This window comes from Xyrauchen texanus, chromosome 10 (assembly GCF_025860055.1).
Source record: "Xyrauchen texanus isolate HMW12.3.18 chromosome 10, RBS_HiC_50CHRs, whole genome shotgun sequence".
Taxonomy (NCBI): Eukaryota; Metazoa; Chordata; class Actinopteri; order Cypriniformes; family Catostomidae; genus Xyrauchen; species Xyrauchen texanus.
In genome coordinates, this window is record NC_068285.1 from 30891642 (window position 1) to 30908310 (window position 16669).

At 39.8% G+C, this 16669-nt stretch overlaps 1 protein-coding gene across 1 annotated transcript in view; it reads left to right on the plus strand.

Moving 5' to 3' along the window:
• LOC127650088 (microtubule-actin cross-linking factor 1-like) overlaps positions 1-16669 on the plus strand; it is a 118189-nt gene that overhangs the window by 50452 nt on the left and 51068 nt on the right. Inside the window, exons 42-51 of the mRNA XM_052135290.1 lie at positions 98-264; positions 1384-1540; positions 1685-1796; positions 2526-2588; positions 4232-4470; positions 5014-5143; positions 5766-5965; positions 6364-6868; positions 7172-8166; positions 8629-9129. Of these exons, the coding sequence (XP_051991250.1) occupies positions 98-264; positions 1384-1540; positions 1685-1796; positions 2526-2588; positions 4232-4470; positions 5014-5143; positions 5766-5965; positions 6364-6868; positions 7172-8166; positions 8629-9129 (3069 nt within the window). The remainder of the gene's footprint in view (positions 1-97; positions 265-1383; positions 1541-1684; positions 1797-2525; positions 2589-4231; positions 4471-5013; positions 5144-5765; positions 5966-6363; positions 6869-7171; positions 8167-8628; positions 9130-16669) is intronic.

Genomic DNA, 16669 nt, shown 5'->3' on the forward strand with positions numbered 1-16669 from the left:
TTTTGGTCTCAAATTTACTTACCTTCCAACACTGGCCAATAAACTTGTACTCTTTTTATAGTGTGAGGTCTCATCATTTATCTGTTATTCATTAAAGGAGGTGAGATCAGAGATTAATCAAGAGTCAAGTCAATTAAAATCATTTGTCGAGCTTGGTTCAGATGTAAGCCAATCTGGGATCCTTGCTAATGTGCAAAAACTTCTGGACACAACCAAAGAGGTTTCTGAGGAGTTTGCACGCCTGGAATCCAATGTCAATGAGAGGTGAGTTGAGAGAGTTGTAAAAACATTACTTTCCACTTATAATTTTACTATCCAGACTGTGAGTAGACAAAAACGGAACCCAAAATTTAGGACAGGGGACCAAATTTAAACCATTGAAAATCCCATATAGATTGACCACTAATGTAAATATATTTTATCCTTCTGAATAATTAGGCTGTTCCCAGCTATTCTCTGTTGTCGTTACTTCTTGAAATGTGATGCCCCGCCAGCTTTAATTGCTTTGACATTTGACATGACAAAAATTAGACCAATTTCATAAATACACTATGGACTTGGCCTGGAAACGTTTTGGGCATAAAAAATTGCATCAGGCTAACCTAATTTGACAGCCCTATGTCCTCCGCTATATAAACCATTCCACCATATTGCCTCCTTAAGATGCCTCTCTCTCCAAGCATTTCAAATGCCCCAAGAGAGGAATCATAAAACAGTCAGTCATATGTTCAAATCTGACTCCACTCCACATGTCTCTGGGAATACTTGTGAGTGGGAAGTGGGATTATTGATATGTAAACTTATAGTAAATAGTAGCATGTTAGGACTTGACCTTCAACCCCAACTGCTGCTAACAATAGTAGATGCCTGCTGCCCACATAAGAGTCTGGAGTGGAGTCTGGCTATGCTTAATATCCTAAACAAAGTCCTGATCTATCATCAAGACTTAAAATAGTTGCCTCCTGTGTTGCCATATTAATAGAAGGGGATAATTTTTCAAGCAAGTCTGGTGGTGTTTGTTTACTGGGGATTTTTTTGCAGTTGTGAAGAACTGCAGAAATAGACAAGACAAAAAGTGGCTTTTGAAATGTTGTTTGTTTTATTTCCATTCAATTGCACATAGACCAATAAACTGAAAGTTGGTGCATTAAATTGCTTCAATGCTCTATATACTGTATATATATATATATATATATATATATATATATATATATATATATAAATCTTTCTTACTGAGATTTATATGGGGTTATTGAGCATAATTAACTACGCAATTTTTTTTCTCTCACATTTTTAAATTTTTTTTTTTTTTTTATTAATCCCATTAAATTGACAGCCTTAGTTAATTGTAATATTTTGACCTTACTATTGTTTTCTTCACAGGTTTGATTCCATCCAGAGCTGTGTACATCAACTGGTGGAGTTTCGTTCGCGCTCTAGCTCGCTCCTCAGATGGCTGCAGACAGTACAAGAACAGCTGCCAGCCAAAGAGTCCAACCTCAGCACAGAGAGCCTGCAGAGGAGAGCACAACAGCTTAAAGTAAGACTGCAATTCTCACTATTTGCACTGTGTTGACTCCAGATACTTTTTTTAGGGAAGCAAGCTATTTATAGTGTGTTCACATCAGTTTCTGTTTTTGGGAAACAAGATTTAATTTACACGTCTTATGAATTCTCCTTGCAGGATCTTCTCACGGAATGGGAGACCCATGGTAGTCAAGTTCAGGAGTTGAACAAGACCAGTTCACAACTGGAGAGCCTGATTATTAGCATAACAGCACCAAAGAATAAGTCAGGTAAGAACAGTAACCAAGTGGTGGCAGCTGTGGCGCAGAAGGTTACTTATGGCACTTGCTTATGGCATTTACTTTATAACAGCTATTGGCTCACGGGGACCTGGGTTAAAACCCGATCCTGTTACCCCTCTCTCCCCTAAAGACTAAAAATCCCTAAATAAAATAAAATAAAATAAAAAACATAAAGTGAAAGCTCAGGGCCAATGCTCCATGTTTGTGTCTTATTAGCCAATTCTTAGTGTTTCCACTGTGATCATTCCTCTCAGAAATTATATTAATGGCCAAAAGTATACTAATTAATATATTTGGCTATTCAAGTCATTCCACTGAAGGCCAATCTTAACGCTACTGCATACAGTGACATTCTTTAGAACTGTTCTGTGGCAGCAGTTTGGGTAAAGCCATTTTCTGTTTTAGCATGTCAATGTTTGTGTGCACGAAGCAAGGCCCATAAAGAAATGTTTTACTAAGGCTGGTGTGGAAGAACATTACTTGGCCTACACAAAGCCCAGACCTGAATGCCATTGAACATCTTTGGGATGAATTTGAACAAAGACAGAGCCAGGCCCAATCACCCAATATAAGTGCCTAAATTAAGTATCTTATGTATCTCTGTGTTCTAAACAATCTGTGTTGAGTTTGTCTTGCAGCTTGTGTATTTTTGTACTGCTCAAGCATGTCTGTGAATTATTGTGGCAGTGTCTGAGCGTTTGTGTGTCTTTCTCCCAGGTGCCCCTCAGCTCAATGGTGCTTCCAGCCCCAACAGTGTTAATGGCATTCACACCTGTAAAGGTGAGCTTCCCTTTAGCCAGTGAGCTGTGCAGCATCTCCATCGCTTGAAGCTTTACTCTGTTACCCTATCTGTCCTCTGGTGTGAAAGAAATCCACTCAATACAACACAAAATGCAAGTGGTCTGCTGCTTAAGGAGTGTGTTTGTAAAAATTACAGTGTAGTCTTTAAACCATTTCCCATCAAATGAATCCCAACCTCCAAGCCTTCTACATTACCCTTCCTCGAAAGCCACCACCCTCCCCATCTCTGTGCACCATTCTTGAAATGATGGTGCTCCAGCCGACTTCACTCCCTTAAAAAAATGTGTCTGCCGATCATGACACTGGTTAGAACCCAGTTTTTTATGTGTTTATCTCCTATATTGATGACCACCCCATCTCCTAAAATACAGAGTCTGGGGCAAAATTTAATTTGAGTGCCCAATACATCACACATAAAACTCTTGGAGATCCAAAATTCTTGGATCTTGGACACCACCAAAAAACATGGGTTGTATCTCCATCTTCTGATTGGGGGTGTATGCTACTCCCAAACATAGTGCAGAGCAGATGGCACAGCTGTAAATACCTAAAAAACTGAAATCTGGGAATCCCAAAATGTTAAACCAAATTTTTGAAGGATCTCAACAGTCCACTCTCATATAAGTCACCGAGTGTATTAACCTAATCTAACATGCTTTTAACTTTTAATGAAAGTGTTAAAACTGCTCTTAAAACTAAAAATGAAATATACAAATATGTAACAAAGTGATTTTAAGCACTGAAATATGTGCAGATTTTTTTAAATGCTTGTAACAGTCATCACTGCCTTCACCTTAATGATTAGCTGCTGCCCAGCATTTTTGCTTCTTATTTACATAAATTTGAGTATTTCTCAAGTTTCTGATGCTCTCACTACCTGCTCCACTGTCAATCTCACAACCCCCCATGCAAGTCTGTTGCTCGGCTCCCATTGAAAATTTATTGAAAATGCCCGCTCGACTTCATTCGTTTCTTGCCAGTGGACACATATGGTTAGACCACATACAACTGCTAAACAACTTCCACTTGCTTTTTATCCTCACATGGTAACTCCTCCCATATCTCTCTTCCTCTTTGTCACACTAGTTTTCTCTTTCACCTACTCATTCTCCCACTCTCCCCATTTTACTCTGCATTGCTTTTTGTGCTGTGCTGTTGTTTACTTTTAGAGTATGTGCAGATTGATGTAATATGTCTCTGTGCATATGGTCAATTTGTGCAATCATTTAGAACTGAAATACTTAAAAAGGGACAGTTGAAATGAAATTCTGTCATCATTATTCACCCTTATGTTGTTCTTTTTCTGTGGAACACAAAAGGAGATGTTAGATCAAGTGACTCTCGCCATTCACTTTCATTGTATGGAAAAAAGATGGAATAAAAGTGAATGGTTGCTGAGAATAAAATACTGAATAACATCGCCTTTTGTGTTCCCTGGAAGAAAGTAAGTCATAAAAGTTTTGAACATCATAAATGTGAGTAAATGATGACAGAAGTTGTCATCTCCCTTGAAATGTTAGCTTTATCTCATTATCTGAAAAGTAGAAATCTGATTAGCCCAAGCATGTTGTTTTACAACTATTTGGCCTGTCTGTACAGCATTTCTTCTCTCTTACACTCAGACTTGACAGAGATCCAGGTGGCAGTGGCAGATGTGAACAGCAAGTATGAGAAGCTGGGCAGTGACCTGAGGGAGAGGAAGAGTAGACGAGAGGCCTCACTCGACCTGCGACAGAAGGCCAGGCAGGGCACAAAGGCACTCACCCAGTGGTTGGGCCCTCTTGAACAAAGCCTGGCACAAGGGCAGACTTCCTCACCCTCTAGGCCTGAGGTGGTGCGTGCTCAAGCCCAAGAAACCAAGGTCACTATAAGATTTTGTTGAGAGATGTTGAGAGATTTTAATACTTCTACATACTTGCATGGAAGAGGTGGTATATATGGCACAGTGCCCTTAAAAAGTATTTGGACTTAAACCATGTTAAAAATGTTCATGTCTTTGCATTATATAACAAAATATCAAACCAAGTGGAAATTATTTTAAAGAAGCACACAAACTTTTCAAGCAAAACAAAATTAAGGCTATATCCAATCTAATCTGTTTTCAGTTTCCTAACAGAATTTTCCAAAATGTGCAATATAAGTGAGCATTTTCGATGGAAAATGCTGTTCCAGTATGAAAGAGAGCTGTAAATGTAGCAAACCCTGTGTGATTTAAACCAAAATATTAGTATGAATATGGCCTAAGACAAAAAATATTAACATTTTCTGGTTGTCAAACTTTGTGGAACATGTCCATTGTTATAAAAAGTGTGGATAATGCATGCAGTTTTCTCTGGCCTGAGTGCTGCCATCATTCCATGTGCTTACATGGTCAGTAAAATAACAGACAGATTTCTGCATCCAGGCTTTACTCTCTGAGCTGGCCGAGCATTCTGGAAAAGTGGAGGACCTCAAGAACATTCTGAAGCAGCTAATAAAAGAAAATCCAGACTCTCCTGAAGCTGAGACATGGAAACGTCAGGCTGAAGACATAGGTCAGTAAACCAAGACAGTTAAAAGATCTTAAAGCTTTTTAAAATGGGGTGGTGTCCCAGAATTTCTTAATGAACTTTAATTACATTTTAATTTTAATTTCCATTCAGTGGATTCACAGCAATAAGTTTGTAACTGTGTAATGACAGAAGTGCATTTATGTTCATTTATTGGTCATAGTTCGAGAGTTTGATGCAGGAAATGGAATTCTGAAACAAACGAAAGCTCCAATAAGAGCTCTTACCTTGTCTCTTTAATATGAAATGTCCTGAACTATGCTATTAAACAATCCACCCCCCCCCCAGTTGTTTCACACACTTCAGAGTGCTTAATTTAAACAGTATCGAGATGTCAGTTAGTCACTACAAATGCACAAACATGCTCTTTTTAAAAGTCTGTTTCTATATGTTTCCAGGAAATAACTTCCTTAAACAAGATTGCTTCTTGTTAAGTTTAATAGTGAAATAATGATTCACGGTCATAATCAGTCACTCAAGGTATCCTAAAATGTTAATGTTGTCATGGTTTATAGCAGTAGTGGCTTCATACCATGGTTTCAAGAAGCATCAAGCTGGCTCCCAATATTTTTCTCTTTCTAAGCACACCTGTTGCTTTCTCTCTTAGACTCACGGTGGAAGAAGGCCAATCAGACTGCAGTACAGAGGCAGACTGAACTGGAGGCTTGTGCTGATAGGCTGGGTAGTTTTGCATCAGCAGCCAGTCAACTAGGACCATGGCTCAGAGAGAAGGAGCTGATGATGAGTGTACTGGGCCCACTAAGTATTGACCCCAACATGCTCAACACACAGAAACAACAAGTGCAGGTAAACTGCTTTACCCGATAACCACAGAAAATTATTTCAACATTGAAAACTAATTCGCACTCAAAAGGATGAATTGACAACTTTACAGACTTTTTTAATGCTTTAAATGAATAGTTCACCCAAAAATTTTAAATTATTTACTCATCCTCCAAATCCATATTGCTTTGTTTTTTCCACAAAAGAAGAAAATAATTAACTGGATGCCAAAAAATCAGAAGTATGTGCGACTTTTCCACTGTAAGTGGAATAATGTAAATACTGAACTGTACATTTTTCCCTCTTTTTTTGCAACACGTTGAATGTTTTCTGTGTAATTGACAACTGAGGTTAATCTGGAATATTCCTTTGAAGTCAATTTCTACCCAAAGCTGATCATCCCATTTCTTTATCCATATTAGTTCATGCTTCGTGAGTTTGAGACACGACATCCCCAGTTCAACCAGCTTACTCGGGCAGCAGAGGGAATCCTATCCCCGGATGGAGACGAGACTTCTAGAGATGGTCAGGACTTAGAAGTCAGGCAGGAGCTAGCAAACATTTCACAACAGTGGGATGACCTCACCTCTCGCCTCACTGGCCGCTCCCAACAGATCGACCAAGCCCATGGAACCAGTGAGCGCTATCTGTCCATCCTCAGGGAGCTGTCTCAGAACGTGGCTGATCTAGGCAAGAGACTGGATGCTCAGGCCTCTCTAAGCGCCCAGCCTGAGGCGCTACACCACAGGCTTCAGGAAACAGGGGAGATCCGAGCCGAGCTGGAACAGAGACAGGGTCAGCTGGCCCAGGCCGAGCAGCTATGTGTGGAGCTCAGCACAATTGTGGCCGAACCATATCTGAGAGATGAGTTGCACAAGAGACTGGAGAGTGTTAGTGGTCCCCTCAAGAATCTAGAAGAAAGGGCTGGTGAGTAACATTCTCTAGCTTTTATGATGTCTGATAATTCATATAATTTTCCATTTTGTAGACCTGGGGTCTCAGACAACCAGCCCATGGGACTAATTTTAAAATTACAAATAATGTTTTATTTAAAACAGCTGACCTGAACACCTAAAGCTGGGATAGGAGAAAGATTTTTTAACATAGAAAGAATTGCACATTGCATTTACATTCTTTTCAGTTGTATTTGCTGTATATATTTCTTTTAAGCCTTAATATTAGCATATGTATATATAGTCATAACCATGCCCCCTCTCCACTGTCTATCAGCTGACGGCTTGTCCCAGCTGCAGGCGGCCCTGTCCAGCACACAGCAGTTCCAGCAGATGTATGAAGAGCTTCGTGGCTGGTTGAACGGACAGAATGGGAATCACATATCTGGTATTTCTGAACCCCTCCCTTGCCAGCCTGATCCCCTGAAGACTCTTCTTGCCCAACAGGAGGATCTCCAGCGAACCATTTCACAGCAGCGTGGATCCTATGAACTCATCCAGGCAGAGGGTTCATCTCTCCTGGCATCCCTTTCTGCTGGAGATGAGCGATTAGCCCTACAAACTCGACTTAACACCCTACGGCAAGACTGGGAGGGCCTAATCCAACAAACCACAGAGAAACATTGTCGAATCAAAGAGACACTGTCCCGCGCAGAGCTGTACCAACAACGTTGTGATGAACTAGTACCCTGGGTAACGGAATGTGAGGAAAAGGAGTCAAAGATCCACCCATCATTGGATCCTGCTGCCTTAGATGAGGCCCTGCAAAAGGCTAGACAACTGAGGCTGGACTTGGATTGCCGTCGCTCCCTCTTGGATTCTTTGAGCACTGCGGCAGATCAGCTTTTAGAGCAGGGATGCACTGGTGATGAGGAAATAAGAGATGAGAAAGCTCAGCTTAACCGTAGGGTAGATGGGCTCTCAGAGCGACTACAGGGTCGCACAGCCCAACTGGATGAGTTGGGAAGCAGGCTGAAAGAGTTTGAAGATGGCAGGCAGGCCGTGGAGAGTAGACTTGAGGCAGCTAGACATCAGATCGAAGTTCAGGAGGCACTTGGACCACAAGCTTGTAGTAATAAAAGCCTGGAGCGTCTACGTAGCCAGCAAGAGATGTTAAACTCTCTGCAGCCACAAGTGGTGTACCTGCGTAATTTGGCTCAGGGGCTTCTGCAGGATGCACCAGAGATATCCGGGGCCAGTGAAAATGGTGGCCAGATGCTATTACAGCAAGCTCGTGACACGGAAAGGGAGTTTGAAGAAGTTACTGAAAAGGTGAGACTGTTGGAATGCATCGGGGCAGTACTGTAGTTGTTTGAAATAAGACCGAATCCTAGACTGGCTGTTGGTCCAGATTTGTCTTGCATGTTTGTAATTATGAATTTGTAGTCTTTTAAGAGTTTTGAGGTAAAGCGTGTAATCTCTGTGGTGAAGGCGTCACCAAACAAAAGTGCAAAAATATTGACTGTATTCAAACAGTTTCCTGAAAACTCCCACTGTCTTCCATTGATTGGGCAAACAGGTAGTCCTATCCCAAGCTTGTAGCATAGGTTGAGCCTGGAATGTTTTGATAGCACCACATAACAACAGTTTTAAAATTTTCGGGGGAAATTTTAACATTGAAAACATTGTGCACATCACCTGTAATTGTTCTCTAATCACATACATTGCAGTATCTCAATAGAAAATCAAAGATAAAATGTGTTAAACCATATGTACCCTTTGTTTGTCCCGCAGACTGAGCAATGCTGCTCATCCCTGGAGTCCCGGTTACAGGGCGTGGGAGAGGTCCAGTCACGTGTCCGGGACATTTTCTCCTGCCTGGCTGATTTGGATGATGAGCTGGACAGTCTCAGCCCTGTGGGGCGAGACGCCGACTCCTTGGCCTCGCAGGCTGAGGCTGTTAGGGGTTTCCTGGGCCGACTTAATGCCCTCCGTGCTGAGCTAGAAGGTCATGGTGGAGAATGTACCACTATGCTGCATAGAGAGGGAAGCTCTCCAGATATTCTGGCCCTAAGGAGAGAGACTGAGGCCCAGAGCAGACAGGCAAGCAAGCTGGCAGAGCGAGGCCAGAACCGTCTGGCACTCATAGAAGCAGCAGAGGAGCGTGTGAAGGAGTTCTACACCCAAATGTCTGAGCTGCAGGGGTTGCTAGAACGGGCAGAAAAGGTGCTGAACACACAGGCTGTCGTGGGCACAGAGGTCGATGTCATCAAACAGCAGCTTCAGGAATTCAAGGTAGGGACAGATATGCCCATTTTGGTTGTATTTAATAAACTGTTTCTTTGAGTTTGGACTCAAAGCCACTGTTAGGTATTATCATTGGTAATTTCAGATTTCCAATTGCCCTGTGCACTAACCACAATTTGCCTGGGACTCGTAGTGACAGATTAATTGACAGCTGCTGTCAGACTCTATGTTATTATTCCTCACACGGTCGCAAGACGACATGTACATGAATCTGGCGTGGTGAGCTGGAACTTGCTTACGTCAGCTGTCACCGCTTACGTCACGAAGTACCGCAACAGCCAATAGGAAAATTCAACTGCAGTAGCCACCGTTCAACCTGAAGAGGGCAGCAGTCAGACGTTTTTACACCATATATTGTAGAATTAAAACACTTTATACACAAATGTCAAAAAAATTACTTGAATCAATGACCAGTACTAATAAAGCCCCATGCTTACAGATCATTAACTAAAAAAAGTTGGTTTAGGGTTTAGTTACCCTTTAACCCAAGCCTGACCCTACACCTTAAAATCAGTGGGCAATGATTGGCAGATGGGTCGATGTTCCAGAGGCAGCAAATTATGTTGTTCCATGAGCATGCCCTAATTGTGTAAATTACATCAAGCTAATGTTTGTCTGGAGAGTATGTTGTGAGAGAGCTCAGGAGGACATCGTTTTTTTTTTTTTTTTTTTACAAAACCTACGTACAAAGCTATTTGAATTTAATGACATTCAATCTCTGAGCTCCTGCTTCCTGAGAGTGTGATTATGAGAAAAAGACAAGAAAAACATGTAAAGATTGCATGTGTTAAGATTAATATTTGAATTACTGCTGGGTTAAACTCTCTCCACCTTGATAAATCTAATTTCTCAACATGTTTAAAATAATGTTAGTGGTATTGAGGTAGCCTAGTAAGGGGTACCTTTTAACTTTTGAACTTCAAATCAAATCCCTTTATTGTCACTCAACCATATGCACAAGTGCAACAGTGGAAGTCTTCAACTTTTAGCATCAACATTTAGCAAGTTCATTTGAAGGTCTTTGAATCCGTGTATAATAAGAGCATCATTAAAAGTGTCTTCAGAAATCTTGTGGCTGTGTCAAGTCTCCAATGTCTGTTTTCTTGTTGTGTCTGCTCGGTACAGACACTAAAAGCTCATTAGAGAGATGACAATGTCAATCTGACAGCACAACAAATCAGTCTCGATATTCACATCATAGCAGCATTGACTCGCCAAATGAGCTCTGCATCAGTGCATAACTAGTTAAAAGTGTTTTATGTTAAATGTAATCTCTTTGTTTTGAATTAGGTTACTTAAACCTAAAAATAAATAAAGGTTCTAAAAAGTTAAGTAATTTAAAGAACCTATAATGTAGCATCAATAACGTTTGTATTTTTTATCTCCCAATAACCATAAAGCCAATTCAGGAATTATAGGAAGCAAGAAATGGTTCTTGGTAAAGCAAAAAGAAAAGCAAAAAGATTGTTTTGTGCAGAAACTTATGTATATGTTAAAACGTTTTTTTTTTTTTTTAAGAGTGTGAAATCACTGTCCGCATTGTAGAATGCATCTAAATAAGGATTTTCTATTTATGAGGATTCATTTTTTCTTTATCTCTGTCTGCCCACTTGATTTCCTCATAGGTTCACTCCTACCTCATTTCATCTCAATATTTGAAGACCTAGCTGTCCAATAAAGCCTTTCAGATATGTTCCACTAAATAGATGCCATCGCTCATCATCTCTGGTTCTTTTTTTTATTCTTTCTCTCATTGCAGAATATGAAATTTGAGTTTCCCAAATGGGCTACAGTAAGTCCATGTGGGTGTTTGATAAATACAGTTCAATCATTGAGCTTTAGCCAGCACAATATATGTATAAAACATGCAGACATAGTTCATGGATATGTGGTCTAGTGGTTATTTTTAGGGAGCTGTGGAATGGGATCTCATTCATTAAAAGCAGAGAGGAATAAAATGTGCTAGTGAAAAAAGCTATGAACATGACTGCCAGAGCTGTCCATTTTCCATTCTATTTTACACTATTTCTCTCTCTTTGATTTTATGCCTATGCATAACACTTAGTAGTGAAATATTTGAAGGTACATTTTGCCACAGCCTGTTCATCTGCTGTGAGATGTCTGCTCTCGTTTTTGCCAGCCAGACTCCATTTCAAATACACCGAATCCAAAATGATGTCATTCCTCAAAGGGTGGGGGTCTAGGGGAGTGGGAGGGTGATCCTGTTTGTGTGTCTGAGAGATTTTTTTGTTGTGTAAGCTTTACTGGGGCAGCTGGGAGGCACAGGGTATTAAGAGAAGGTGTCACATTAGTCCGTCTCATTGTTTAGTTTTTCTACAATGAGCTTGAGATGTTGTGCATCCCAGGAAGGGAAGCGACCATTTAAAGTATGTCGATTCTAGATTTTGAATATTCACAATATATTAATATTAGCTGGTAATATAACATTTAGTAACATTGTGGACGATTACATTGATTTTAATGCACTTTATATTTGGCCATTTAATTTCCCTTAAGTGTCAGGAATTCTTTCGCAATCCTTCCTTTTCCTGTAACTCACAAGAATGAGTTTTAAGATGGAAATCTTTAAGAGAGTCTCTGAGTTTGTTTTAAAACCTCAGTAGTAAAACCTGTGTTAGAGTTTGTAAGTTTGGTTCATTTGAGGGGGCATGGTTACAACTTTATACATATATGCTAATATTAAGGCTTAAAGAAATGATATACAGCCACAAAGAAAAAACTTGAAAAATGCAACAATTTGTTCAAAGTTCATCGATTTTTTATTTTTTTTTTTGCATTATCAGTTAAAAATGTTCATGGAAGTCCCTGCATGGCAGTTTTCATATATTAATGTGTTGTATTACAACTATATGAAGGTAAATATTGTTTATTACTATGCATTCTTATATTGGTGCTGATAAGTGACAATTCTAAATACCATCCTTCCTTATATTCATTTAGTGTAAAAAATTGCACATTTTATTTTATTTGACTTCTTGAAGGTTACTATAATTTAAAAAATATAAGCCATTTCAAAGCAAATCTAAACATTTTGATATAGCCTATATCAAGTAACATAAAAAACTCAATAAGATACAACTTTTAGCTATATCATCCAGCCCTAATTCAAACCTACACATTCAATGTGAAATGTCTATAATGTTTTAGTTTGTGAATGTTTCCTGTCTAAATATAATCTCCTTTTTAGCAGTAGGTTGATGTGTGTTAAAGGGTGATACAGTATGTAGACACACAAGGTGTGTTTGTATGTAGTGGGAGTGTGTCCACAGGTCCATGTGAGAGAGTGCTTCTAATTCCAGTTCATTTGGAGCGTCCGGCATCCCAGCTGTCTCCCAACCCTTGACCCTGCAAGCATATTCACAAACGCACACACATAAGCAGGGTGTGGTTCCCCCCCTCACTAAAATTCTTGTCCTCTATCTACCCTTGTTGCACTCCTATGTCACTCTTTCCCAGAGCAGCTGAGCCCTTAGCTAGATTCAAGAGAAATGATGGCCCCTTGTCTATCTGGGAATTCCTTTGCAGGGCTGTTGGGATGAAGGGATGGTTTTTAAATCAAATTGCACTGTCCATGCTGTCCTCACCCTCGCCGCTTATAGTATATCTTCAATCCTTTTGCACATTTCATCCTCCCTCACTCCTGCCGGTTTATTTTTTCTCCCTCTTTCAACAGTTTATAATCGTAGTATTTCCTGCACGACCTGCAATGCCCCCACCCAAACCTTAGGGGATTCCCTCTCTCTCAGTTCTGTGGCCTTCAAGTAAAATTAACTGTCATTTTGCTGTAAGTTAATGGCAAGTTGTTGCAATAAAGAACATTTACTGTGTGAATCTCATGAAGAAAGGTCTGATCAATTTTTTTACCCCACATTTAAAGGTAAAAAATAAAACGCATTTTATAAATGTACTTTTCAATTTATTTAATATATTAATTGATTTAAGTTTATATTTGCATTAAGAAGATTTTTTAGGACATTGTGTCATTGCACAAGAATGAATCATGTATTTCTACCAATTCTCATTTCTGTAATGTGGAAAATCCCATTCTCGTTACTTTAAATATCTAATTTCTATTACTGTAATACAGTTTTTTATTTAAAAAAGCATAAATTAAAGTAATTACAACAAATACTATCTTGATGTATACTTATAATTGTTCTTTACAAATGTTCTTGAAATAATTCAATTATGTAAACAGTGTTGCCCCATAGATGTTTGGAAATAATTGCCAATATAATAATTAGTGTTATGACTGGCTGTGTGAGAAGGAGTTTTCTGCCACTTCACCTTAACTTTACTGTACACCAATCCACAAGGTAATCTCAAATAGACTATTAGGTAAAAAAAAAAAGGTTTTCATATCAAACGTAGGCTAGTTTTGTTTTGTTATAAATAGTTTCAGTAATATACTGTAACAATATTGTAACAATTAAGGTAATGCTTATATAATAGTAAATGCATTCAATAATTCAAAACTTGTTTTATTGCTCCAATTTTGTGCCAAGACCAGACTCCTCTGTCTGTTTTGTGTCAGTAGTGATAAGAGATAACAATGCACACATTGAGTTGTTCAGGTGAAACCTGGTGGTTAATTATAAATCTACTGCTGAGATATAAAAGCCAGTAAGAAGCTACCTAACCAGTGTGCCACAGGGAACAAGAGATAAAGGGGGGTAGATGTTGAACCAAAGCAAACAGATGAGGCTCTTTTACTTCTACTGCAGTTAGGGAGGTTTAGAGAGAGAGAGAGAGAGAGAGAGAGAGAGAGAGAGAGAGAGTGGGCAAGAGTAAAAAAGGGACAAAGAGAAAGACTGAAAGCAATATCAACAGGTGCTCTGTTGAAATAAACAAATTGCCCTCTAAAGTCAATAATGTTCTCGGGGCCCCATGCTTGTTTTGTTGAATGACAGCCAGTCTTTAGTTTGAGTTGTTTTAGTTGTTTTAGTTCAGCAAAACACAATGCACTAGCAGCACTTTACCTTTGATTGGCAGTTCAGCTCTAACTATGGAGTCTCTTTAGGGGATTTTGGGCCTTGAACCCCTCCCTCTTCCTGTCTGAGTCAGGACTGTGACTCTTTAACCAGGCGTGACTGGCCAAATGACCAGTAAATGAAAGAATGAGGAAAAGGAGAGTGGGGGGATACAACAGCCAAGCAGTCATTAATTGACAAAGCATCAGGAAGTGGATGGATCAGTGTAGCTTTGTAATGTAATGTAATGTACAGCCTTAATGCAGAAAATCATTGTTTTGGTGTTTTAAAGTCATGGAAAACCTGGAAATATCATGGAATTTTACAGTAGATTTTTCCAGGCCTGGAAGAGTCATGAATATTAAAATCTTTACAGGTTTTGCAGTGAATATATAAATATACAGTATAAAAAATGTTTCCCGCAAGTCAAACTCGGCTCAAAAATATTTCATCGGTGAGAATTTTTGTATTGTGGGGGCAATGTCTATAAAATGCACCTGAAAAATTATTTACATTTATTGGTCAGAAGGTGTAGAAACCCTCTCTTGTAACATTGTTTTCTTTCTTTTTTTTGCTTTTTTTCCCCCTATTTATTCTCAAGCTGCATCTGGGATGCACATGTGTCCGGTTTTATATATGCTGTGTGAAATGAATGGTCTTAGAAACAGAGTTTGATGTGGGTCAATGGAGAGAGCACAAGCACCTACAAAATGGACAACAAACCTCTTTTGTTTCTGTAGGGAGGGTTGTGTTGGAAACAGGAATGACAGCTGCAACCCAACTGAGGTTAACAGAAAGGAGGAAAGAGAGTTTATCTGAAAGACAGAGTATTTAACTATCTTGACATTCAGGCCATGAGGAGTGTGGTGGCTCAGAGCAACAGTTAGATCACTGAGGAAGAAATCCCCTCCCCCTTTTCATGTGTGAGTGTGCACTTTTGTGCATTTTGGACAGAGTGCCATGAGAAATAGGCAGGCATGGAATCAGTATCTAGTGTCTGCCAGAGCTTCTTAAACTGTGAGGAAATGATAGACAGTGTTGTGATCTTTGCCTCAAAACGACGAGCTTGGAAGTAAAACACAACATGCACATAGAAAAAGTGAAAAGCTAATACTTGCATTCTCATTTTATGCCAGCCTGTGTCTATGGTCACCTTTAGGTGGAAAGTTCATTCATTTTCATTCATTGTTTTCCTGAAGCCCCCACGCCAGAGGCCCCAGCCCCCTCACATTCTCTTCTGACAGGATTGTGTTACAGAAGAGTAGCAGACGGGAATGCGCAAGTAGAGTGTGTGAATATGGAAGAATTTGTATGTCCTCCTGTATTGTTTTTCACAGTTACAGAGGGCCCGTCTTTAAAAGAGGGGGCAGACCAGTAAGAGTTAATGTGTGTAGGAGATATCCGCTTCCACATATGGCAGTATATTTGAAGAGGGAATAAGCAGCCGTTATTTCTTTATTTCCCTTTGATGAACTCCCTCCTCTTTCAGAATGACAGTCCCACTTTATAATTATTTTTCACTCTCACTATTCCTGGCTATCGTTTTTGCTCTAGAGTTTCTTTTTTGGCTAAGACATTTGTGGTCATTTAAATGGGAGTGTTTATCCCTTCTGATTTGCATTTGGAATACATTAAATTTATGATTGTGACAATCACAAGCTAAAGAGTATGAAGCTGTATCACTCATACAGTTGACTCACTGGATGGCTGCACTCATCCTGAAAGAAACCCTAAGCTGAGAACATATAGCCTGTCTTTATCAATAATGTGTGTTTCGTTTAGAAAGATGGTTTGTATAGTGCTTAGTGTGCAATAAGCAGCTCCCATTATCCAGTGAGTCTGCAGAAACACGTAAAATCCCTGGATTGGTCACTCCCACTGACTTCATGTTCCCACCTCCTACACAGTTTATCTTGTGCTAACTCTAGCCTTGTCTTGTGTGATTTTTTTGGAAGAGGAAATCAGCCTGATTTGGCCACTTCCTGTGTTTTAATACCAAAGCAGGAAACAGAACAAACGGAGCTGGATTCAAACAAAAACACACAGAGAGAGAGAGAGAGAGAGAGAGAGAGAGAGAGAGAGAGAGAGAGACGAAAGGGGAGAGAAAGCAAGAGATAGGGTGTGTGTGTGTGTGTGTGTGTGTGTGAGAGAAGTGGGAGTGAGCGAGAGAGGAAAAGTGGGAGATTTTTTTTGCAGCTGCAAATCATTTCATCTGTGTAGTAGCCTTAGAACAGACACAGAAAAACGTGTATGAGAAGGAAAGTCTGCAGAAGAAGGAACCAGAGAAAAGAAGAGCTTGCATTGAGCATAATGTTTGGACTATCGTAAGAGGAAAATAAGAGCAGAGGGAGCGTGTCCGGGGATTGTCTGGAAATCACAGTGCCTGGAGTGCAAGGCAGCAGCACTTGGAATGAAGCTCTGTCTGGGTCTCTGTCTTCTGGATACAGTCCCTTTACTTTCTACTTTCTCCCTTGCTGCACCGGACTCCAACATTCACTGGATCTCCATACGCTCAACCCTCCTGGACATAGACACCT